Below are 26,207 nucleotides of genomic sequence, written 5' to 3'. Positions count from 1 at the left end.
TCAAAAGTCTGCTTATCGAGTATAAAATGGATTTACGCTTACTATACTTCCCCAATGGCTCAGAAGTCTTTGCATTTGTGATCACACTCACCTTTATCAAGAGGTAATCACTATCAGTACCCAGATGTGACTTAGATATTTGGGGGCATATACTGGTGCAGGCATGATTCTCGTCCTTGGGAAATTCACAATCTTGAGGAGTCAGGGACACGGTGTACAATGCACAAGAGGAGTTAAGTGCAAATCTGCAGAGTCAACTGGATACAGAAAGCACTGAGTTATAGGCACCGAGATCAGAAATCAGGGCTCTCCAAGGAGAGCGATGCCGAGGTCAGAGGATTCCACGGAGCTCTTAAAGGGACGGAGAAAGCATAAACGCCCTTCCCTTACCTCCCATAGCTTCTCAATGAGTCTTGAGCCGCGAACCGACCCAAACAAGGGGACTCCTTACCAACGCAAATTCATTGGCTAGTCCAAGCCGGCTGGTGGGAAATTCTGCGGAAGGTGCAGCCAGTCTAACTGGCTGCAAAGTTCAAAACACACTAAGGAGGCCAGGAGCTGTTATCTTAGCTCTGAACCATTTTGTTGGCCATAAAAGTACCCACCCCACCCCCAGGTTCAATATGCCTTGGCTCAAGCTCTCCTGCTTTCTCTCAACACGACCTTGCTGCCCGGAGCACCTATCCAATTCATCTCACACTTCCCCCCAGACAAATAAAAAGTAAAACCCACAGCATCAAGTTATCATACTCAAATTAAGAACTTCTGTGCCTCCAAGGACAACATCCAGAAAGGGAAGAGGCCGCCCACACAGTGGGAGAAAGAATTTGCAGATCATGTTATCTGATAAGGACCTGTAGCCAGAGTATACAAAAAAACTCTTACAAAACAACAATAAAAAGTTTTTTTTAAATGGATAAAAGACCTGAATGGACAGTTCTCTAAATAAGACATGTAAGTGGCCGACAACCACGTGAAAACATGTTCAACATCATTAGTCATCAAGGAAATTCAAATCAAAACCACAATGAGATACCACCTCGCACCCGCAAGGATGGCTAAAACCAAAACAAGGGCACGTGACAAGAGCTGGCGAGGATGTGGAGAGAACGGAACCCCCATACGTTGCCGGTGGGGACGTGCAGGCACACAGCTGCCGTGGAAAACGGCTTTTTGGCAATTCTTCCAGATCCTAAACGCAGAGGATGGCAGATGCATCGATTCCACTCCCGGGTACAACCCAAGAGGACTGAAAACACACATCCAGGCAGAAACCTGTACGTGAACATTCATAATCACATTAATCATCACAGCTCCAAAGCAGAAACAACCCAAAGGTCCATCAAGAGACAAACAGGTAACAAAGGTGTTCTGTCTGTACAATGACACGTTAACCAGCAATCGTTTTTTGGCAGGGTGAACAGTTTTATTTTTTTAATAAAATTTTTTTTTTAAATTTACATCCAAGTTAGCTAGCATATAGTGTAATAACGATTTTAGGAACAGAATTTAGTGATTCATCGCTTACATATGACACCCAGGGCTCATCCAACAAGTGTCTTCATATCCCTTGTCCATTTAGCCCATCCCCCCACCCACCACCCCTCCAGCAACCCTCAGTTTGTTCTCTGTATTTAAGAGTCTCTTTTGTTTTATTCTCCTCCCTGTTTTTATATTATTTTTGCTTCCCTTCCCTTATGTTCATCTGTTTTGTATCTTAAAGTCCTCATATGAATGAAGTCATATGATTTTTGTCTTTCTCTGACTAATTTCACTCAGCATAATACCCTCCAGTTCCATCCACGTCGTCGCAAATGGCAAGATTTCCTTCTTTCTGATCGCTGAGTAATAGCCCATTGTATGTGTGTATATATTGGGCTCTTTCCATACTTTTAACCCGCAATTTTTAAAAAAGGAATGGGGGCACCTGGCTGGCTCAGTGAGAACAGCATGTGATTCTTGATTTCGGGGTCTTGAGTTCGAGCCCCATGCTGGGTGTAGGGATTACTTAAAAACAGATCTTAAAGAAAATAAACTGAAATAAAGGCACGAAGCACAGACACACGCTACAACACGGATAAACCCTGAACACGTGATGCTCAGTGACAGAAGCCAGGCACAAGTCCTCATGTTGTGGGGCACCGTTTACGTGGAATGTTCAGAAGAGGCATGTTCCGGAGAGAGAGGAGACTCGGGGCTTTTGGGGCTGGGGTCAGGGGTAGGGGGCAGGACAACGTAATGACTGCTAAGGATCATGGGGCTGCTTCTCACGGCACTGGAAAATTCATTCTAGATCAAACTCGTGGTGATGGCCTTGCAACTCTGTGAATGCAGAAAAACCCACTTAACGGTATAGTCGAAACAAATGAATTTCATGGTATGTGAAATATATCTCAATAAAGTTGTAAAAATCAAACCGCTTTTCTGGTTTTACTAAGTGGAAGAAAAGGTCTTTCCTAGGACACTGGTGGATACTATCCTCCTAATGTTCAAAATGAGTAGTCTAAGATTTTTGTTCAGGATTTTTGTCAAGTCACCCATGTTGAATCTGGAAAACAGAGTCTGCTTCACAGGACGGCTGTTGAACCACACAGGGCAGTGCTGTAAACGGACCGCAAATCTCCCTCATGATTTTCGTAACACTGGCTTTGCTCTGGCTTACTTCATTGTAAGAATAATATTCTATAATACGTATAACGTGCAAAGCACGTGTTTATCGACTTTATGGTGCCGGTAAAGCTTCTGGTGAACAGCAGGTTACTGGTAGTTAAGTTTTTGAGGACTCAAAGTTACACGTGGACATCTCACTGCATGGGGGCGGGTGGCGGCGCCCCTAACTCCTGTGCCGTTCGTTCAAGGGTCAACCGCACTTATCTATGCGATGGTCTGTGAGCCGAGGCAAGGACTGTCTCCTTCGTTTCTGCAGCCTGAAGGCCTAGTGCCATACCTGCCCCCGGGCCCTCAGGAAGCGTGCTGTGAGGGGTCTTAAGGTCACGGAGGGCCTTCCCACACTGGGCACAGGTAGGTGCAGGCGAGGTCTCCTCGCCACCAAGGGAGAAAGAGGTAGTAACGGAAAACCCACCACCAGACTACGATGCTGGCCCGACGGGTGTGCTTCCCGGGCCGAGCGGGACACACTCGCTCGCTCGGTCAAGAACACGGGCTTGGTTCCCACCCTGCGGTGGCCGCTTGGCTCTATGGGAGTGCTTAATTCAAGAAGGGAAGAGACTCTTCTCGAACAGGATGATAGAAGAGGGAGGTCACAAGGCGTGAGACACAAGAAGTGTCAAGGGAAGAACGTAGATCAGGTTCCTGGCTCCGAGTCGACAGTAAATGTGTTTGCAGGAGCCACGGCCCACCCGGCCACCCCCAAGCCAGGCCTGCACCCCGCAGGCTCGGCACCCACGACAGGCCGGGCACAAGGAAAGCAAGAGCTACGGCCAGTGTTACTGGTTTTCAGCCATCGTCCTCTGTGAGCAAGAGTCCTCACTTCCAGAATGAAGAGCGCTGGTCTCAGCGTCTCCTAAGTGACCCAGAAAATACGGAATTCTCTACTGACGGGAGTGCCTCCTATCATTCACCCCCTGGTGGCCCGCAGACATCTCCTTGTCTGCGAAATGGGAGCGAGCTTGTATCATTTACAGGAGCCCACAGCATGACAAGTAGGCTAAAGAGAAGCTATACCAATGCGCGCACCCCAACCCCCACCAGACCCTGGGATCTAGGCGGGGGCGACGAGGTCAAAAGCATGCTCCCCCCAAAATGCACGTGGCAGGAGACACGTAAAGGCCTAGGTTACTATGAGAGTAACAAAGATGGGGACACACTAGCACGCTTTTACACAGAACAGAGCCTTGCAGAAATGGGGTGGCAGGACCCCCTCCCAAGGCTCTCTGAGCACAGCAGCACGATTCGGTACTGAGACTAACACAGCGCCGAGTATCCTGCTTGCACTGCCCCTGGCCTTGGCTCGAGGAGGTTTCGAGCCAGAAGCACAGGCCGCCACAGGAACACGGAAGATTTTTTTTTTTTTTAAAGAAAGAAAATAGGGGTGTCTGGCTGGCTCAGTCGCTTGAGTGTCCAACTTCGGCTCAGGTCATGATCTCACGGTCCGTGGGTTCGAGCCCCGTGTCACGCTCTGTGTTGACAGCTCGGAGCCTGGAGCCTGTTTCGGCTTCTGTGTCTCCCACTCTGTCTGACTCTCCCCACTCCTGCCTTGTCTCTCTCGCTCTCTCTCAAAAATAAACAAACACTGAAAAAATAAAAAAGAAAACAGGGGCGCCTGGGTGGCTCAGTTAATTGAGCGTCCAACTTCGGCTCAAGTCATGATCTCGTGGTTCGGGAGTTGGAGCCCTGCGTCAGGCTCCGTGCTGAGAGTGCAGAGCCTCCTTGTGATTCTCTCTCTCCCTCTCTCTAAAAAGAACTATAGATAAAGACACATTCCTTTCAGGCTCTCAGTCGTAATAAACAGAACCTATCAGGAGAAGACTTAGAATGTCTTAGGACAGGGAGGGTAACCGGACAAGTCTCCGAGGACTCCTCTGTCACCCACGTCCAGGGTAGCAGGGCGGCAGGGAGTGCTTCACGCTCCGCCCCGCGTCTGAACGGCCCTGCCACTGAGCGCCCGACGCACATGGATCCCAAGCACCGGGTGCTCACTCCACTTACTTGTTAAATTATAATTACTTGTTTACACGTCTGTCTCCTCCGCCGGCCACTAGACAGCGTCTGACACACAAATGTCTGACACTCCTGGAGAGAAGGATTTAATGATCTTCTTTCTTTTTGTTTTTAAAGATACCCTAATGAGGGAGAACCCAGTGTCTACTCTACGGGTCTAGCAAAAGGCTGTAAAATCCCGATATTCCCCCAAAACTCAAAAATACACAGATTGGAAACGGAGAGGTAAAAACTGTTATCATCTGCCTACGACATGATTTAGAACCAGACAGCTGATTCTAAAATCTTGGACAATTAACAAAATAAACTACAAGAACTAATAAGTGAATTTAGCAAGGTTGCAGGATACAAGATCAATGTACAAAAATGAACCATATACAAAAATAACTGAAACCCGGGACGCCTGGGTGGCTCAGTAGGTTAAGCGTCCGACTTCAGCTCAGGTCATGATCTCACGGTCTGTGAGTTCGAGCCCCGTGTCGGGCTCTGTGAGGACAGTTCGGAGCCTGGAGCCTGCTTCGGATTCGGCGTCTCCCTCTCTCTCTGCCCCTCCCCGTTCACGCTTTCTCAAAAATAAACAAACATTAAAAAAAAAAATAACTGAAACTGGTCTGTAAAAACTACCATTTAAAACCGCATCAGAACTATGAAACATGGAGGGAGAAATCTGACAAAAGACCGATAAAGACCCGTACACTGAAAGCTGTAAAACAGCGGTGACAGAAAGTCAAGACCTCCATAAACAGGGAAATACGCCAACCTTGCTGGCCAGAGGACCGGGTATTGTCAGGGCACCTTTGCCTCCAAGCGAACTATGAGCCAGCAAGCTCTCAGTCATAATCCCAGGAGGCATTTTTGTAGAAAACGACAAACTGATTTTAAAATCTATATGGAAACAAAAAGGACCCAGAATAAGCAAAAATTTAATACTGAAAACAAAAGAACAGCATTGGAAAAACTTGCATTTCCTGATTTCAAGACTTCCAATAAGGTGACAATAACCAAAGCCGTGTTACTGAGAGAGAGAGAGAGCGCGGAACAAAGAAGAGTCCAGACCACACACGTACGATCAACTGATCCGCAGCAAAGGTGCCAGTGAAACTCAGCAGGGAGAGGATACGTGTTCTGGCAGATGGTGCTAGAACTGGGCACCCATGTGCCAAATACATAAATAAATAACCTTGCCCCAATCTCACACAAAAAGTCACTACAGATAAATCATAGCTCTAAACATAAGAGCTAGAACTAACTTCTTTTTTTAAGTTTTTACCTATTTATTTTTGAGAGAGAGAAAGAGACAGAGAGAGAGAGAGAGAGAGAGAGAGAGAGAGAGAGAGCACGAGTAGGGGAGGGGCAGAGAGAGAGAGAGAGGGCCAGAGGATCCAAAGCAGGCACTGCGCTGACAGCAGAGAGCCCAATGCAGGGCTTGAACTCATGAACCGTGAGGTCATGCGTGAGCTGAGCCAAAATGAGGTGGTTCAACTGACTGAGCCACCCAGGCACCCCTCAAGTATTTTCTAGATAAAAAGTGCACCAGCTACACAAGGAAAAACTGATAGGTTGTGTTTCATCAAAATCAAGAACTTTTAGGGGTGCCTGGGTGGCCCAGCCGGTTGAGCGTCCTGAACATCTGACTTCAGCTCCAGTCATGATCTTGTGCTTCATGAGTTCAGTCCCCACATCGGGTTCTCTGTTGTCAGCACGGAACTCCCTTCGGATCCTCTGTCTTCCCCTCTCTCTCCTGCCCCTCCCCCACTTGTGCTCTCTCAAAAAATAAAACGCCAAAAAAAATTAAGAACTTTGCCCTTCTAAATATACTGTATTCTACTGTATGCAAATTTAGTTTTTATTTTGTTTTTTAAAGTTTATTTTAGAGAGAGAGAGAGAAAGAGTGACCAAGTAAGCAGGGGGGAAGGGGCAGAGGGAGAGAGAGAGAGAATCCCCAGCAGGCTTCCCGCTCAGTGTGGAGCCCAACGTAGGGCTTGATCCCACGACCCTGGGATCATGACCTGAGCCAAAATCAAGAATTGGACACTCAATCAACTGAGCCACCCACGCGCACCATACTGTATGCAAATTTAAAACAAGCTTTAAAAGAGTTGTAAGAATGGAAAAGCCTGTCGCAGACTGGAAGAAAACAGTTACAAAAACATACGTGACAGAGAAACTCTAGAATACACAAAGAACACCTACAATTCAATAACTTAACTAATCGTAAGCAATTATATCTAATTAAGAAAGGGACAAAACATCTGAACAAGCCCTTCATCCAGGAAGACTCATGTGTGGCGCACAGGCACATCGACAATGCTCGGCACCGTTGGGCATCAGGGATGCGCTGATTAAAAGCACAGTAAGATATCGCTGTGCACACACCCACACGGTTACGGTGGAAAAGACTGACCGCACCACGTGCTCGCTGGAGGGCACGGGAGCTGGAACTTTCACACACCGCTAGTGGGAACACAACACTGGAAAAGCACTCTGGAAAGTGGTATGGCCACATCTCGTGATGTCAAACACACACCTAGCACACGACACCAGGGTCCGTGCGCGAAAAACGGGAGCCGAGGTCTGCACAAAGCCTTACGCACAAATGTTCCCGGCAGCTTTATTTGTAACTGTTCGTCAACAGGGGAGCGGACACACAAGTGACCCATAAACTGAAATACGACTCAGCAATAAAAAGGAACACACCGCCGACCTGTAGAACACGGGTTAGCCTCAGATGACTGTGCCGAGGGAAAGAGGTCAGACAAGAAAAGTGGCCACGGTGTATGATTCCATTTGGACAGAATTACAGAAGACGGGAACTAATCTACCATGAAAGAAGGAAATCCCCAAGGAAAGTTCCCCGGGGTTGGGGAGGAGAGAGAGATGAAAAGGGCATTTGGGGGTGATGAGTATGTTCGTTATTCTGATTGGGGTGACAGTGTCAGAGGTACACGCATACGTCAAAAAGCATCAAGGTGTATACTCCATTTAAGTGTGTGCGTTTTGATGGTACATCAAATATACCTTAATAAAGCTACTAAAAGGAAAAAAAAAAAAACCCCAGCATTAAGGGAAAAAAGTATTGTGGGCCCACACAGAAACGCAACGTTGTGCTTCTCAATTACAGAGACGCAGGCAGGCGCCTTTTCCTGGTAACACAAGTCTGCCCCAAGACACCCTGCTCATCGTCCAGGCCACAGTGTCGCCAGATCACAAAACGAGGCGATGGCCTCTGGATTTAAAACAGCGAAAATCACAACAGGGGCATACTCTTGCATTCTATCTACTTGTACGTACAAATGATTACTTCATCAATTAATGCACAGGCAAGTAAGTCCCAAATACCCACGTTATCGGAGAGGCGGCACAAATAATCAGCAAAAACAGATCGTCCAAAAAGCAATTTCATCTGCCTCTGTAACTTAATACATGGTTTTGTTTCGCAGAAGATATATGCTCAGGGATGTCAGGCTTTGACTAATATTGAAATGAACTGTCACCACCCCTCTCCCATTTGACACCAGAGCAGGAGCTAAGGCGTCACAGAGAGCGATGCTGGCACACACACAAGGCCGCTGGGTGACCTGCAGACAATGACAGTTCAAGAGCGTCCAGACGTGCCTGCCAGGGTCACACGCTCACAGGTAAATGTCTGCCCACGCACCCCCTACTCACTCTCCTGAGCTGCCCCAGAGCTTTCCTGGGTCTCTAAATGCGTGTACCCCACTGTGAAATGGATTGCAGTCTGCCTACGCTCACATCGGAAAGGTAGGAAAAGCAAAAGATATAATGAGAAGATTCCATCAGCAAGTTCTCAGTGATGCCAGTCTTTGATGAACCAGTCGCCGTGCGGAAAGGAGGTCGAGAGGCAGGTGTGATGGGGCACACAGTTCAGGCAGAAGACGACAGCCAACGAACACGCGGCCAGCAGGGTCCGCAAGGGACGTCTAAGGGGTAGCTTTCAGGTGGGCGCGACAGAGACGCACCCCTCCCACCCCACAGTCTTTAGTAAGTATGTATTTGGGCACAGCAAACTCTGGGTGCTGAGAAAAGAAAGAAGAATCACACGGATGTCCTTATCCGGAAATGTTCCAGATTCCACAAAGAGACAAGGACACATTTCCAATCAAATCGGTAACCGTCAAGGATATACATTTCATTATCATCCCAAATGCATCCGATGTTAAGTCCTGTGCGGCCATGTGACAAGAGCATTAGTGAGACCACCCTCTGGGAATTTACACTCTAAGCAACAGTGACGAGGCTTTAAAAAAGGACAACAGCCCACATAAATGAAATCTACTGTTGGTTACCTACACTAGAAAGAGGGAAAGGGGCACTGGGTGGCTCAGTAGGTTAAGCGTCCGACTTCAGCTCAGGTCATGATCTCACGGTCTGTGAGTTCGAGCCCCGTGTCGGGCTCTGTGAGGACAGTTCGGAGCCTGGAACCTGCTTCGGATTCGGCGTCTCCCTCTCTCTCTGCCCCTCCCCTGCTTGCACTTTGTGTCTCTCTCGCTCTCAAAAATAAACATTAAAAAACTTTTTTTTGTAAAGAGGGGCAAAGTGGAGCACTGGAAAGAAAATCATACTAAATTCGGAAGTCGAGTGTTCCTGGTCCAGGTCTGACACCATTTGGTCACAGGCAAGCTGCCTACTTGTCTTGGCTTCTTCACGAGGACCCTAATTCTCAGAGCGTCGTTGTAATGATTAAATAAAACTACATGCACGAAAATTCATCAGACTACTAGTGAATCAAATCCACCAACATGGGAAGACGAGCATACGTCACGACCAAGTGGGATTTGTCCGAGGAAGGCAAGGCTGCTTCAACAGCACACACTTCTCCAAAGAAGGTATGCAAACGACCACCAGGCGCAGGAGGAGATGCCCAACATCATCAGCCGTTAAGGAAAGGCGAGGTCGGCGACCACCCGTCCCCATGAGCTTCCTCAAGGCATCTGGCGGAGACGCGAGCACGCAGCACAGCGCAGGAGTGGAAGCTGACGGAGAGGATGCTAGCCAAAACGAGATGCGGCGTTAAGTCTGGCAGAGGGAAAAGAATCCGGATTCCAGTCGAATTCAGGCTGCTGGTGGCCACCTCCTCCTTCCCTCCTCACCCCCTTTCCTGCTCGCCTTCCTGAAGCGTGGATTCCGGGCCTATGAGCCGGTCATCTTCTTGCCCGAGCCCATTCCTTCTCCGGTCCTGTAGCTTTCGTGTAAAAGGCTCCGCACGCGATGACGGTGACAGACTGGGCAGCCACACAGATGAGCGAGCGGGGCCCCTGTTAAATAGCACCAGGGACGGAAGGTCCCCCATTCATGGGAAGATGGAGGAGCTGAGCTGTACCAGAAGGGGGACGATTCCAACGTGGGAAAAAGCTGTCAAAACAGTGCGCCCTAGGGCCGCCAGGTCCGAGGAGGGAGAGGAGGGAAGGGAAAGCAGGTCACCCTCCCTCATCCGCCCCAGGCCCTCCTCACACGCCCACGGTGAGGTTGAAGTGCACGGCAGGCGCACGGGGACAGCACTGCACACTCGGGGCCGTGGGGCTGGTTATTAAGCGGGCGCTCGGCCTCTGTCCGCTTTGCATCCTGGTGCTCGCAACGGCACCGTCACACAGCTCACTGAGACAGGAAGTGACACGAAGCAGACTCTCGGCGAGCGGCCCTGATGACGCGGGGGCAGCGCGGGCCGCCAGTGGGCTCCTGGCAGACAGAGGTCAGCTGTGCGCCCGCCAGCACTCTTGTCAGTCCAAGGAAAGAGAACGTCACAGTTGCCACTTTGGGAGATTCTTTTCCCTACCTGCTCCAGCTGTCTTCTTGCCCTCTGCTCCTCTGTGCTCCCTACCCGTTCAGCACCATTCCTCAAACCGTTGTCCTAGAAAACACACACACACACACACACACACACACACACACACACACACACACACTTCTCCAAAGAAATTCAGCTCACAGCGCTCCCAAGCAACTCAGTCTCTGGGGTAAATAACCAAAGCGACAGAGGAGACACCGCAGGAGGAAAACAGAGCTCAGAGTCCCGGCCCGGCAAGGTGACTGTTACGGAGAAGGTGGGGACCTGGGTCTCAGACACCACATGAGACTCTCCCACTGGATCACGGATGAAACTAAGGCCCCCGAGGTTAGGTCATTTAGTTCGAAACTGTATCCGTTTCTCAACAATAAAAAGACAAATAATCCACACAAAAAATGGGCAAGGGATCTGAATGGACGTTTCTCTAAAGAAGATATGTAAATGGCCAATAAGCACGTGAAAGATGGTCACCGCGAGTTTTCATTAAGGGAACAAACGACAATCACGAGAAACCACTTCCCACCCACGAGGATGGCTGTAAGACAGACAGTAGCAAGTGTCGGTGAAGGTGAAGAGAAACCAGACTCACGGTTTGCTGGCGGGAATGTAAAGTGGTGCAGCCATTTTGGAAAACGGTTTGGCGGTTCCTTAAAAACGCTAAGCATACAGTTGCCACATGATCTGGCAATCCCCCCACGCCCCCCGCCAGGCACGGGCCGAGACAAACGAGAACACGGGCCCCCACAGACACGACGCGTCAATGTCCGCGGCGGCCAGTTAGCAGGAAGTGGAAACACACCGGTGCCCGCGCACCGAGTGGATGACCTTGGTGGTCTCCCCGTGCGAAGGGACGGCGTTCGACCACAGAAAGGACCGAGGCACTGACATGCCACGACACGGACAAGCCTTGAGAATACCGTGCTAAGTGAAAGAAGCCGGGCATAAAAGGCCACATACTGTAGGGTTCTCTTTACAGGAAATGTCCAGAATAAACGAACCTACAGAAACAGAAAGTAGATTAATGGTTGCCTGGGCCTGGGGGGAGGGGCAACGGGGAGCGGCCGCTATGGGCACAAGGGTTCTTTTTGGGGTGATGAAAATTTTCCGAAATTAGCAAGTGGGGATGGTTGCACAACCCTGAATACACTAACTCGTATGCACTGACTTGTACGCTCTAAAGTGGTGAATTTTAGGTATGTGAATTACCCTCTATAAAGCCGTCAATGAAAAAATGGTAGGGGCCCCCGGTCGGCTCAGTTGCTAGAACACGTGCGTCTTGATCTTGGGGTTGTGTGAGCCCCGTGTCAGGTGTAGACGTAACTTAAAATCTTCAAAAAATTGTATCCATTCCTTCAGTAAAACTTCACTGAGCACCCACCTGCGACACGGTCCCGGCCACCACAGAGAACACAGACGAGCCCCTGAGGAGCTCCAAGGTGCCACACGCCGTGTGGTGGAAGGGCTCGGAGTGACTGCTGGGGACTCTTGGTTCTTCCCGGCACCCCCAACTCCCCCAGCCCCTACTCAAGTGCCACCCTCTCCGGGTCATCAACCAGCCAGTGAATGCAAGCCCTCAGATCCCGAGTGGGCCAGGGGCAAGGAGGTCTTCCTGGAGGAGGCTTGATTCCTGGTCCCCAATCTCTTCCTGCCGGGCACGCCTGAGGCCTGGCTCCCTCCCAGGATGCGCATGCCCACCAGGCCCCGCCGAGGAGAGTGGAACCGTGCCATGCCAGGCTCTAGTCCCGGCTCTGTCACTCACCAGTGTCCACACCCAGGTGAGTCACCACAGCCTCTCTGGGCCCATTTCCACGTCTGCGACACGTGAACGCAAATACTGGCCCAACTACCTCAACAGGACAAGAGACAAAACCGCTCCACCAACGATACGTTATACTGCAAAGTACAAAGGAGGCCATCAGTGCTCTCTCCCGGCTCCTATACCTGCCCTCCTTCCCTCCCCACCAACCACGTCCTCCCCTGCTTTAAACACTGACCGCCCTCTCGACTCGGATCTTTCTTTTCACCCTGACACATCCCCGTCCTGCCTCTCCCGTGGCAGTTACGAACCCAGCTTTTACTAAACTCACTTATGTTTGGATCACAGACGACAACGAAAGCAAGTTATATACTCACTTGTCTGTTTTCCCCGGTGCAGTTTAGGTCCCAGTGTATCCCCTGTGCCTAAAACACTGCCTAACGTTAAATATGCATTTGATATGTGTGTTGAATCCATACAAAATTCCCACATCCCAGACCAACAAATGTGCAGCAGGATCTTGACAGGGGAGCGGTCTCTGCCCCCATGTCGCACCCAGTCCTTTCTCCACCTGTCGGGCCTCAGGTTCAGAACTAGTGAAAGACCAACGCTAAAGCAGAAGCAAAGCCATCAGGCCCACGCCGGGCCCTGCTAGGAGAACCCGGATTTCCTCTGGGATCCTGCTGCATAATCAGATGATCCCAGGGCCGGTAGTGGGGTTAGGAATCCCGCAGGAGCTGCCTGGCTTTGGCCCGCACAGATCATGGTCCACGACCCATACCTGCACCTCAGACTTCTGTGGCCACTGGTCTGGAGAACCTAGGGGGTTTTCTAGAAGTTGAAAGAAACAGCCCACTGATTCAGAGGGAAAAAAGGAAAATGACACCAAGGAGAGACTAAGGGTCAGGGGACTCTTGGAAACCCCAGCTGCGCAGTCCCTCAGCCCAATTTCAAGGGAAGCGACAGGGGCCCCGGAACAGCACGGTGCCCCCACCCTGCAAAGACACCGCCAGGGGAGGGCAGCGTGGGCTGACAGGGCAGAACCGCCACTGCACAGAAGTGGGCTCCAGAGACGGAAGCTCTCTGGGGGCAGGACCCACGTTTTAACAGCTCTGCCGACATTCTAAGGGGAATCAATGGCACGTCAAGGATCTTGCCCACTGGAAAATTCAGAGCCGGGGATCAGTCTGCCAACCACGTTAGAAAATGTATTCTTTCAATACAAAACTGAATTGCTGAAATTATGGATATTCAATTTTGGCATTTACTATAAATCTTGAAATTTCTATACAATTCTTTTCTGACCTTCTTTTTGGCTTTAGTTCACTATGAAATTAGATAAACCCCCGGAGATCTTTAGTAGACCAGGTTTATTGGCACCTACACCAGAGGTAGGCAGAAAAAGGCTAAACGAGGTTTCACAGAGGGCCCAGAAATCCCGTGTTGGGCATCTAAGGGGCACTAGGTTAGACACCAAGGTTACAGAGTGACCAGCCCTTGCCCCCCCGGATGTTCCCGAGCTACTGAGAAAATTCCCAGCAGAGAGAAGCGCGCATACAAAGCTCTGCTGTGCGCGCACCGGAAGACCTAAGCAGGGCCACAGGCATCCTCGGTGGTTCTCTAGGCGCGGGCCAGCCGCCCCGACCCGCACAGGAGTCACCTGCAGGGGCCTCACCCGGGAAGTTGGTGAAGATGCAAATGCTCAGGCCAGATCCCAATCCGAGCTCAGGGAGTCAGAAACCGCCTCCCTGGGTGAGGGAGGGGAGGTGACTCCCAGGGGGGAGGCCCTGCCGTGGGTCTGCTAACACACGTCTCTAGCGGCTCTAGATGATTCTGACGGATGCCTACAACTGCAACCTCCGCTGCAGGCAGCCTAGTCCTGCCTTGAGAAACTGAACCCAAAGTCCCTCCGTCAAGGACCCCCCCTTCCTCCTGAGCAGACCTCGTACGAGAATGGACCAGACCGTCACCGTCTCCTCACCCTCTCTTCTCTCTTCAACCCACTGCACACTGGCTCCCGCCTGCCCTCCAGGCCCAGAGGCCAAGAAAATGCTCTACGTCCAGACGTTTCTCCATCCCTTCCGCCTTCAGCCCGTGGGAGCGTTCGACACTCCGCCGCTGCCTCTCCGCTGCTCCCTCCCAGCCTCTTCTGTGGGACCCGCTCTCGCTTCCCCTGGGTGCGGGCGGCCCGCCGGGCCCCAGCCCCTGCCTGCTCAGTACCCCCAACCGCCTGAGAGGGGTGCGCCCTGCTCCTCCTTCCCTGCAGCACGCTGTCCCCTCCGGCGCTCCCGTTCGAGGGGGACCCCCACCCGCACCGAGGATGGGGCACTGTCCTCCCCCACGCAGCCAGCTGCTCAGTGTCCCACCGTCCCTCTCCACCCCCGGCGACAGCTCTCTGCCTGATCGCCTCTCGGCTCTGTCACTGCTCCACCGACGCCACAGGGACCCCAGTTTTCCTCACGGCGCATCCCATTCACGTCACCCCCCGAACCCAGACACGGGCCCCGGCTCCTTGCCGTCGTCCAGGCTCACCTATTCGTTGCCCCGTGGCCACCCCCCCCCCCCACACCTCGCCCTTCCTGCCCCCGCTAGCCTGGCTCTGTTTTAGGCCTCAAGGTCCCTCCCTCCAGGAAACCTTCCTCGGTGTCCCTCCCGCGTGCGTCAGCAGGTGTCACCAAAGAGAGCTCCGGGTGGGATCACACACCGCCCCCTACCTTCTGTCTCCCCGCCCAGCGGAGAGTGGTTGTGTGTAGCTCACTCCCGCTGAAGCCCTGAAGGTTCGAGAAGTGGACCAGACTTCTTAACCTGAGGGCCAGCACGGACCCTCCCGAACCTCAGCCCTGTCCCTGCGAAGACACTGGCACGCAGTGGTTTCTGCCCCCGTCCCCAGGGCCCTGAGCAGGAAGGGCGTGCGTCTCTGGCCCCACACAAGGTCCATTGACAGGGCTGCTGACTGCACTCTCTCCACCGTCTCCCCCAGACAACAGCGGCCTTTCTCCGTGGGTCTGCTCTGGGAACTGAATGGGGCCGGCCTGGGGCCTGGGGCGGGCAGGACAATAGCAGGGTGGGCCCGGTGCCGTCAGACCCCCCTCGGGGAGAGGCAGCCCGGAAGCCAGGCCGCCAGTGGGGAAATCCCCCGGCCTCTGAGAAGCAGCCCCAACAAGGCTGCTCTGTCCCTAGAAGAAACGCCAAGTGCCCAAGACCGAGCACTGAATTCTTGGTCTCCGTTCCCGGCAGCACTGTGTAGGGAGCTGCTTCCCCGAAAACTCCGTGGCCAGGCCCGGTGGGGATGGGAAATGTCCAGGAGGAGCTGCAGGTGAAGTCAGTTAACAGCAGGCAGGTGTGCATGCCGTATGGAGAGAGCCAGCTGGGCACGAGACATCCACCCACGGGAACGAAGAGACAGGAAGAGACACCGTCACCGACACAGAGCATGGGAAGGACAGAAGCACACCGGCACCTGCCGACCACAGGGCGCCAGGGGTGCGGCGTTCTGCTAGGACCCCTACGTGAATGATTTTACACAAAGGGTAAGAGTCCAACTGCTGTACGTGTGTACAGAAGGGACACTGAATGACAGAGACGTACAAGCGCGGTGGCATTCACCAGAAATGGCCTCCCTGAAGTCGTGGGGGGAAGAGCAGGCCCGAGTACAGGTGCGGAGGGGCGTGTGGGCCCAGGAAGCGGGTGGGGGGCACAGTAAGAAGAGGTGGGCCGAGCTGAAGGAAGGAGCCACGGAGCCCCAGGTGGGGGGGAGCCCCAGCTGGGGGGTCTGGGCAGGGAAGGAAAGGCGCTGTGGGTGTCTGGCAAAGGATGCCTTTAGGACGAGATCCTGCGCACTGGGTTCTTAAGTACCGTCCCGTGTTTGTTCGGTGTCCCCGGAGCAATGTCTGCCAGTCCCCAGTTTAGGGCGAGCACAGGCCGGAGACCCCAGACCTGGGTGTTCCGTGACAGCTGAGTAGAGCCCAGGCCGGTCTGGTCCTGGTCCCACCAGCCACCTTGACAACACAGAATTCGCACGGCCGGGTGGTGGTTGAGTGGGGGCTCCCACAAAGACCTTCTCGCCCCAAATCCTGGACTCTGTAACTCTGGTCTCAGCACCACTCCCGCAGAGATGCACCCCCCCCCCGCCCCCGGCCCTGGGGCCCAGTCTGCCGCGTGGGGGTGCAGTGTGAGTTCAACCCCGTCACACACGTGCCCGCCTCCTCAGACCAGGACCAGTTTCCCGAGGGATCTCCCAGACCCGACTCCCTTCCCGCTCCCTTCAAGAGGCTGCCACGAAGAACTACAACTATGTGGTCAGGAGGCCCAACCCAAGGGCCGTGTCGGCAAGGGAAGTGATCGCTGGCTGCGGCCACAGTCAGCGAACTACTGGGAGCCAATAGGAGACAGACTCACGGACGGTCCCATTCTCTCCAGCGACAGCCTGACCCTCTTCCCAGCCAACCTGTCTCGACACCTTGGAAATCAAATGGGATTCAGCCATAACAGACCCTGCAGATTTCCCCTCCACGGTGTCATTCGGGTCCTGCCTCTCTTCTCTGTTCCACGTTACCTTTTGCCAAGACGGCCGCACAACCTCCCTGCCGGCCTGCGGGCCCCAGGCTCTCTTCCGATCTGCCTATCGACGTCCGCAGTCCGCATTCTCTCTGCCACGTAACACACAAACCTCACTGGCTTCCTTCTCCCTCCCGCATCGAGTCCGAACGCCTTTATCCCCCCATCCTGCCCACCTCGACAACCTACTTTCTCCCTGCTCTGCAAACACACACCATCTTACCACCCCGACGCGCCCCATGCTGGTCCCACCTAGAACCTCTGCCGGTGCTGTTTGCGTGTCTGCCGCGGCCCCTCCCCTCTCCCTAATTTCCACCTGCCCTCTCCCGGCTGCCTTTCTTAGCACCCGCTCTCTCCTCTCCTCCGAACGCACCTCTCGACACACACGGACTTGAGCAATTACTACTATCCTTTCGTGGTTACGTGTTGTTTCGCTAACGTTCCCTCCCGACGTTATCTGCCAGGACACCAAGGACCGAGCTAGGTGTGCGGCTGTTTGATAGATATTTGCCGTCCAGCAAGCGGACTACCGATCACAAGGCATCACCTGGGAGGCTGCTGGAGTCACCCGGTCCCCTCTAGCACCTGAGGCCAGGCCACGACCGGTGACGACAGACCCCGACAGACCACCTTATGGTAGCTTCAAATACTGGCGGAGAAAGTGCTGGAAATCAAGACTCTGAAATCACTTCCCCTGACTTTTCAAAGCTCCTTCCTTGTGCATTCATATCTTAGTTTGCTGTTCTTTAGAATGAGGACGAAAACCCTGAAGTCAAACAAAGAGATAAAAGAATACTCGTGATTTTAGGGCCTACGCTGAAGTCAGGATGAAAAGACAATGAAATGGGCTTAAACTGGAGCAGAGGCAAGTCTGAGACCCTAACTGTGCCAGCCATGTGGAGCCACCTTCCTCGAGGGACCAGCCAGTATGGGAGAGACACTCCACCTGCTGCAAACCAGCCCCAGAGGTGTCCATTCTGGAGCCCACAGGAAAGGGCAAGGTGACCCCTTAAGCCTTAGGACGCGTGTGACGTTCCTGCCACAGCTCCGGGTGTCCTTCCAGGTGTGAGAGCACCTTGCAGCCCCTGCTCCGGGCCCCTCAGCACACTTCCACTCTCCTCCATCCCTGCAGCACCAGCTCTGCTCCCTGGTCTTTGCAAACTTTCACTTTCGCCGTTTCCCGGAAGGCCAGACCAAGATCCCCGGGGGAAAAGTCCTGGTTCTGGAAAGGACACACGCATGATGCTCTCAGAGGGACCGAGCCCAAGAGGCTGTGGGCTGACGTGCTCCCCTGTCACTCAGAGCCCTAACGATCCATTCGGGAGGGACCCAGCGTGACTGAGTGAAGGAACGATTCCTTTTTTCTTCTGAGACAGTACCTGTAGCTTCGTGAGCGCTGCTGACCCCCATGGGGCGCAGGAGTGACCCTGGAGGCCAGAGCCGGGCTGTGTGCGGGTCCTGCCATGGGCCACTCAGGGGCTGAGAAGGGAAAGCATGCACGGACCCCGGGGGGGTCCCCGAAGAGGCTCTTCAGGGCCACGTGATAAACCGCTTTAAAATAACATGCCAATGGGCCGCCTGGGTGGCTCAGTCAGTTGAGCGCCTGACTTCGGCTCGGGTCATGATCTCGTGGTTCGTGAGTTCGAGCCCTGCATCGGGCTCTGTGCTGACAGCGTGGAGTCTGGAGCCTGCTTCGGATTCTGTCTCCATCTCTCTGCCCCTCCCCTGCTCGCTCTATCTCTCCCAAATGTAAAATAAAACAAAAACAGTTTTTTTAAATAGATAAAATAAAATAAAATAAAATAACACACCAAGATTAACACGCCACTAAAGCGGAGACCGAAAGGCGGTAAGTGCCACTATGAAGACACGAAGCTGACTCCGTCAACATAGATTAAAACAACTCCTGTGGCGTTTCCCGGGATGACACACGCACGGAAGCCCTTCCCTCCCATGGGATCCCACCCAGACCTTCAGAGCAGCGGTGCGGGGTGCTGGCCCGGGCTCCCAAACTCCACTCCGTGAGGGTTATGAGTTTCCAGGACTCTGTCTCTATACTAATTTGGGAATGAGCCATTACCCTTCATAAGATCTTTTTATTTTTGATGAAATCATACCGTCACTTAACTTTTCATATTTTTTATTTATTCTCTTAAGTGGGTGGCAAGGACTCTGACAGTAGCCCGACAAACAACAACAACAACAACAACAACAACAAACAAAACAAAACAAAACCCTAAATAAATTTGTTAATCAAAAGGCGCTCTTTCGGGGCGCCTGGGGGGCTCAGTCGGTTAAGCATCTGACTTCGGCTCAGGTCATGCTCTCACGGTCCGTGGGTTCAAGCCCCACATCGGGCTCTGTGCTGACAGCTCGGAGCCTGGAGCCTGCTTCGGATTCTGTGTCTCCCTCTCTGTGACCCTCCCCCATTCATGCTCTGTCTCTCTCTGTCTCAAAAATAAATAAAGATTAAAAAAAATTTAAAAAAAAAGGCGCTCTTTCAAAAATGCTTTTGAAGTGAATGAATCTGGAGTTGAGCTCAGCGTGCTCCAGCCATAGTGGTGATTAACCACCCAACGTTTCATCTCCAAATGCGCTGCTACCTCTCATCTCACCCCAGACGGGGCAAGAGTATGTCCTGGAGGAGACTCAGCATTTCAGGGGGCTTATTACTTGTAGCTCTGAATGGGAGGGAGGCCAACCATCTAAACTCAGCTGAATGGGGATTTCTAGGACCTGGGGCTCGGTAAGAACCTGCAGCCAAGGTGGGAAGAGTTCCCAGAACCACCCCCTTCCTTTCCACATAAGCCCTGTCTGGGCACCCAGCGTCTCTTCTCTGCAGACCTTCCCCAAAGCGCAAGGCTCTCTACCGTCCTTCCTTCCTGTGCCCCCCCCCCCCACCCCAAGATTGAGTCTCTTCTAGAAAAAAGGCTACCGACAGGGAAAGGTTACATTCAGCCTCAGATCTCTGATAAGGGCGGTTGCTGGCTCTGGATTTACTCTGAATTGGGGATGGCCGGAGATCACGAAACAAATTCTTTCCACCCCAAATCTAAGGGAGCCAAGGTAGCTACGGTCCCTCCCACTCATCAAACCTCCTGAGAAGCTTCCTCTTCTCATATTCTTCAGGTCTATCACCCAGCACAGACCACAGGAGAAGTACTTCTCCCTTCCGACTACGTACTTCTGCACAAAAAGCCTGTTCACTCTGGTCAAATGCTTCGAAACGACGCAAGGATCCTTCAGTTACTCAAAATCTGTTTTGGGCTAGTTCAGAAAGTACCGCATGACGCTAAATCAAATTCAGGAGGTCACCGCCTAGAACTCCTTTACAGCTTTACAGCTTAGAAAGCAATCTGAAATATATTATCTTATTTGCTCTTTTCAACGGCCCCACGAGAGAGACGCAATACATGTTATAATCCTCAAATGACACACAGCGTGAAAATGTTTGTGAACCAGAAGGCCTTGCACATAAGCGAACGCTCGTTTTGCCTACGAGGAAATCGGAGAAGGTCTGTGACCTGCCCAAGGTCACGGAGTCAAGGGGCATGCCAGGGCTCAAACCAGGGCCTCTTGGCTTAACTCTCCTACTTTGCCGTCTGTCCTGGCCTCACAGGGGCTATCTTCCTCTGCACGGAGGAAAGCTGCCGTGCGGACGCAGCCGCCTAACCCACCCGGCCGGCGTGGAAACGTGTGTCACTGGAGACGAGGCAGAAGGATCTAGATCGTTCAGCAGAACTCATTACCGTTCCCATAAGACGAATTCAGCGTCCTCACCTCCGTCTGCAGCACCAAACACACCTTCAGGATCTCTGGAGAAGACGAGGGGTCGACGGGCAAAACCGACAGGGGCTCAAGCAGCCGCTGGGGCCCATGTGTCAGTCACAACCGATTAATACAGAGAGACAGAGATCAGTCACAAATACCCCTCGTTCCAGCGGACGCGGGTGTCCGTCCCCTAGAGGGGGTTCTTTCCCACAAACGTGGTCCTGTGTCACGTGGTTTATCCCCTGGGAAATATACGCCACGTAGGAGGCCTTCTCTGACCCCGCTTTGACTACCTGGGAAACCAACACCGGAGCGCTGAGACAATCTGAAATGGAAGACTTTCTGCTCGCTGCCACGCTCACTCCTTCCCACAATCACCTGTCACACAGTTATCGAAGGTTCAGTGCGCACAGCTTACCGCTGAGCAAAGCAGACACAGTCCCTGCCTGTGCGCGGCTTACAGTAGTGTTGCCGTTCCCGTTCCCTGGTCTTCGGGACCCTTCCCGCGCTCCCCAAATAGACTGCACACTCTTTGTGGGCAGGAGCCGCGTCCTTCAATTTTCTGAAACGCCCGTCTGGTGTCTCATGCTAGACCCTACACGGCACGTGGACAAACTATAAGAGAAACCCTGACGCCACAATCTGGAGCATTCCTTCTGCTCAATCCCTCCAGTGCGGAGTAAAATCATGAATTATTTCAAATCCAGAGTCTTGAACCTGAGATGTCAAAGGCCCAGCAGAATGAGCCCGCAGCCTCGGGGGTGAGATCGGATACAACGGGAGATACCTAACGGGGAAGAGAGCGGAGGTGGGGGCAGAGGCGAGGAATGCTCTCAGCCTGCAAAGGTACCTTATCCCCCAGGAGAAAACAGTGCGTTACTACAGAAGCTAGTGTTGGCCCCAAGACTGTTAAAAAGTGCAAAGGGAGGGGCGCCTGGGTGGCTCAGTGGGTTAAGCATCCGACTCTTAATTTCGGCTCAGGTCCTGATCTCACAGTTCGTGGGATCGAGCCCCATGTTGGGCTCTGCTTGGGATTCTTTCTCTCTCTCTCGCTCTCGACTGTCTGCCCGTCCCCCACTCTCAAAAATAAATTAAAAACAAATAAATGACCCTTAAAAAAAAGTGCAAAGGGAACACTGAAAGGCATCTTCACCTACTGTCAAAAGGAGAGACTGACACCACATTCCACGGGACCAAGTCATAAACCCTGTTAGCGTGTGGCAAGCAGAAGAGCCTGGGCCTGACAACCTGCATCGGAGCTCAGACTCTGCCACTGGTCCAGCAAGACGGCACTGGGCAAACCACGTATCCTTCCCGAGCCTCAGTGACCCCCTCTGTAAAACGGAATCACATCCAACTTGTCTGCCCCTCAGAAACGCCGTGGGCCCAGATGAGATATGTCCTACGAAAGCTCTTAGGAAGATGTCCTGCGCTGTATGAATCCCGACAAGACTACGAAGATACACAGGCTCCCAGAGGGGCATCTCGCGTTAGCCCGGGAACCATCATGGCCTCTTTCTTTGCCCCCCTAAGCCTGGGTTTCCACCTGCTCACATCCCCGATTTCTAAGAAATCACTCACCATTCAAATCTCACAAAAGGCAGGTGCACGAATTTCCAAACTCCAGCAGGAGGATCAGAGAAGGCGGCAACCATGTCACCTCCCTGCCCCGACACACCTCGGGCCTCCCTTTACAAGAGGCCAACAACAAGGGGAACAGACACACGCCTTATGTCCTTTGCGGCTGGCCGCCTTCTCCCCTCACCGCTGCCAAGTCAGGTCCCGGGCTGGGGGACTGCTGAGCTGATCTGATGCTGAACTGATCTAAACAGGACTCGGGGACGACACACAGAGGAGTGTCTGGGAGGGACAGATTATACTCAGGCCGCGTTCCACAGCCAAAAAGAAATTACTATTAGCATGGATAATCAAAGGTTAGCTGGCCTGAAAACACCACCGCTCCCTGCCCTTCCCTGCCGCTCCGCTCACACGGCCTCCAGGCCAGTGCTCAGTCCTGCAACCACCCATCTCCATCCAGTTAGAATGTGTGCAGCACCCACAATGCAGCCCTCTATCAAGATTCTTAAGGAGAAAGCGTTGGGGGGGGGGGTGCGGGCAAACGCCTCACAAAGTTGTAAACTGCGGTGGTAACCAGTGAAGCAGAGGCTGGTGGGGGGTGGGTCCTGGGCTCAGACTCCAAGGCCCAGCGCCTCTGCAGGTTAGGCCTGAGAGCCCACAACTCCTAGGCAGAGGAAAGGCCCATCCTGCAGAACCAGGCTTTTTAAAAACAGCTTAGAAGATCAAGCCTAGAACGTGCGCCCGTAAGCAGGACTCCAATTAAACCCTAAGCCTGCAGAGCAAGAGATTCTAATGTGCCCTGTGCGTTTGCCGGGCCATTATCAGCCACTGGCAAAAATCCAGACCTGTATGGGAGCAAAGGGTGTTTCTGTCCCATCAGTCAGGCCTGCAACATCCTCCTCGTTCTAGAAATGGAATCCACCCCATCACCAAGCCCCACCATTCCGTAGCAACCAGCAGGCGGAGGCCCACGCCCCTGCAGGGCCCTTCCCCCAGCAGCTCAACACCTAAAGCCAGTCCCAATCCACCCTGGGGACTCACGTGACCAGGCTCGTGTGGCCTCCCGCCCCCTAAACCGGCCTGTTAGGGGCTCAAAATCAGCCTGTAGCAAGGCAAAAGTCAAAGGCTGATGGGAGCACGGCCCCTCTTTCTGCCCTCCCAGCTCTGCTGTCTATTGCTGGTAGATTAAAAAAACACGGAATCAGGACGCGGACACACACAGAACATAAACACACAGACAGGTCCGGAGGGTCCCCAGAGACGGTCGCTCCCACCCCGACCCGGGCTTTGCAACCTTTTATCCAAATGCAACACCCACCCTCCCAGCCTTTCCTTAAGAAAGTGTTGAAAAGCACATCATCCGTAAACCTACCTGTCTATGCTCTGGGGCAACCTTACACTCATGGTTCCTCAGCGCGTCCGCGCCGCCAGGGTCCTGCAGTGTGGACGTCGGGATCGGGGCCGAATGGGCTGCGATGGTCAAGAGAGGCGGCAGGAGGGCCTCCCCGCTCGCGGCCGGATGGTCGGGTGCCGTGCGCTGGGCTCTCAGGACCCCGGGAACTGAGGCTCCACTCTACTCGCACCGGCCAGCATGCTGTCCTTTCTTGAACCCCGGTCCCCTCCCCCGCCGTAGGGAAAAGAAAAAGAAGAAGAAAAAAACCGAAAGAAAAAGAGGAAAAACTGTGACCTTCTCAGAAAACGAACCCCCCGACCGCAAATCTCTTCACGGCTGGCGCTGCGGGCTCCGGCGCGGACCGCAGGAAGAACGCGCCCCCGGCATGTCGGCGCTCACCGCGGAGAGCGGGCGCGGGCCCCCCGGGCCCCCCGCCGGCCAGCGCCGCGGGCCGCGGCCACAGGGACCCCAGCCGGGCCGGGCCCCGCCGCCGCCACCGTGCAGCGGCGTGCGCGCCGCGGCGGCCGCTCAGGTCCGGCCCGCCGCCGGGACCGCGCTTACCAACGTCCTTGGAAAAAGGGAGAAAAAGCAGCCTTTCCGTGAAAGGTCTGGAAATTCCTCAATGGGCCGCTGGCGCACGGCGAGCGCGCGAGCGAGCGCCTCCCCGGCAGCGCGGCGCCCCCGCCTCACGCCCGCCGGACCCCCGGCCTCTCCGCGCCGCCGGCCCGCGCCCGCCGCCAGCCGCCGGCCGCCATCAACCGCGGCCGCCCGCCTGCGGCCTCCTCCGCGCCGGCCCGCGGCCGCCCGGCCCCGGCTCGTCTCGGCCCCTGCGCCGCCCGCCCGCCCGCTCGCCCGCTCGCCCGCCGCGGCCTCGCCTCCCGGCCCGGCGCGCGCGGAAGGCGGCTCGGCGGCTCCTTCCGGGCCCTTCCCCCTCGGCGCGCCGCTCCTCGGGCGCAGGCCCGGCCGGCCGCCCGTCGGTGCCCGCGCCGCCCCCTTCGGCCCCGCTCCGCCGGCGCGGCCCGCAGGCCCCTCCCCCGGCCCCTCCCCGCTCCGGGTTCTCCTCCCCGCTCCCCTCCCCCCTCTGGGCCTTCCCCGCCCCCCCCTCCCCACGCCCGTCCTCCCTCCCCTCCTCCGGGCCCTCCCCCAGCCCCTCCCCCTCCCTCCTCCGGGCCCGCCTCTCCGCTCCCCTCCCCCGCTCTCCTCTCTCCCCTCCTCCGGGCCCTCCCCCACTCTGGCTCGTCCTCCCCGCTCCCCTCCTCCCGGCCCTCCCCGCGCTCCACCCCCCCCTCCGGCCCCTCCCCCTCCCCCTCCCCCCGCGCCCGGCCGCCCCTCGCGCGCCGCCCTCTCTCCGCGCGGCCTAGCCGGCCTCGGGCGCGTCGGGATCCCCGGCTTTTCCCGGCCCGGCCCGCCGGCTGCCCGGCCCCGGCCCTGGCTCGCCGAGTCGGCGCGCGCCGCCCCCTCCCCCTTCTCCCGCCCGGGGCGCTCCCACCGCCGCTGCTCACCCTCTCTCCACCTCTGACCTCGTCTTATTTTCCAAAAATCTGTGCGGCCCTTCTTCCTGGGTGCCGGGAGCTCTTTAGCCTGTTCCCGGTGTCCGTGACCTCCCTACCCCCGACGCCCCCCCCCCCCCCCCACCTGGGAGGCAGAGACCTTTCGCTCTTCCCGCTCCCCTGCGTTTGGGCACCTTGGTGCCAGCCCTGGAGCGTTTTTGAACTCGGTGGAAGAGCCTTTCAAGGACAATTCTATCTTTACAACCCCTCTCACAGAGTCACGGTGCCTCAATCTTTCCAAGTAACGTGACGTTGGTCAGAGGGTCCCTGGCATTACCGTTAAAAATAAGATAAAAAGGAAACTTTTCCATCGGGACTGGGGAATGCTCTCTGTCTTCCGGCCTAGGTAAGTGCTACTGTAGAACACCCCGCGGGCAGTGTGTTCCCTCCCTCCCACACCACCTCGATCGTTGGGGGGCGAGGGGGGGGGCGGGGAATACACGCACGGTGCACGTGTGCTTACCCACACATCCATGAGCAGCGTGGAGGGAGCCGTGTGGACTGACCCCAGCAGCGTTACCAGTTAGCACGAGGAAAGACGAGTAAGCATTGGCTGACGATTAGAATAACCCAGGAGCTTCCCCTAGATGATGCCCAAGTACAAGTTGACAATTAAAAGAAAGACCTGCTGCCTTCACCCGTCTTCACCACCTCCCAGGTCAGAACTCCCCAAGACGGGTGGTCTGCCGGCATCTGAGGCGCCACGGTCCAAATTGCTGCTGTCCTTTTGTTTATTCCTTTCCCGTTCTGCCTGCGAGGATGATGCTCCCGAATGTGGACACTTCTTCTGTGCTGATAGACCAACCAGTGGTCGCCAGACAGGTCCTATCGTGCTTTCTGAATACATGCGATATTTTAAAAACAATGGTGTACATGCAATTTTATTACATACCCTATAAAACATGCCCTAGAGTAGGAATACGCGAAGATCGCAATAAAGATGAAGTGCATTTTTAAAATCATACTTTTTTAGTGAAAGGTATTGGCTGTCATAACTGGAAGAGATACTTGTCAAAGAGGTAGATTAAAGTAGAGGAAGAGCATCCTTGGTTGCATTTATTAAATTAGGACTCATTTTCCAGTCTGTTCACCACGATACAAAGGCTTTCATGGAAA

At 54.2% G+C, this 26,207-nt stretch overlaps 1 protein-coding gene and 1 long non-coding RNA gene across 12 annotated transcripts in view; one reads left to right on the top strand and one right to left on the bottom strand.

Annotated features, from left to right (window-relative positions):
• Positions 1-23,990, bottom strand: part of ARHGEF11 (Rho guanine nucleotide exchange factor 11) — an 87,548-nt gene extending 63,558 nt beyond the window's left edge. For 6 of the 11 annotated variants that reach the window (XM_043569484.1, XM_043569476.1, XM_043569477.1 and 3 more), the window contains exon 1: positions 23,521-23,988. In XM_043569484.1, coding sequence (XP_043425419.1) covers positions 23,521-23,552 — 32 coding nt within the window. In that variant the 5' untranslated portion in view covers positions 23,553-23,988. Of the gene's footprint in view, positions 1-23,520 lie in introns of all 11 variants that reach the window. The other 5 variants (XM_043569473.1, XM_043569474.1, XM_043569480.1 and 2 more) reach the window with 2 other exon arrangements.
• Positions 23,991-24,878: 888 nt separating this feature from the next.
• Positions 24,879-25,956, top strand: LOC122476600. Its single transcript, XR_006295535.1, has 2 exons — positions 24,879-25,437; positions 25,750-25,956. It is a non-coding gene; the product is annotated as an uncharacterized LOC122476600 (long non-coding RNA).
• Positions 25,957-26,207: the final 251 nt, after the last annotated feature.

Source organism: Prionailurus bengalensis, chromosome E4 (assembly GCF_016509475.1).
Source record: "Prionailurus bengalensis isolate Pbe53 chromosome E4, Fcat_Pben_1.1_paternal_pri, whole genome shotgun sequence".
Lineage (NCBI taxonomy): Eukaryota > Metazoa > Chordata > Mammalia > Carnivora > Felidae > Prionailurus > Prionailurus bengalensis.
Note: the sequence above shows the minus strand (reverse complement) of the source record. Positions and strands in the feature narration are given on the sequence as shown.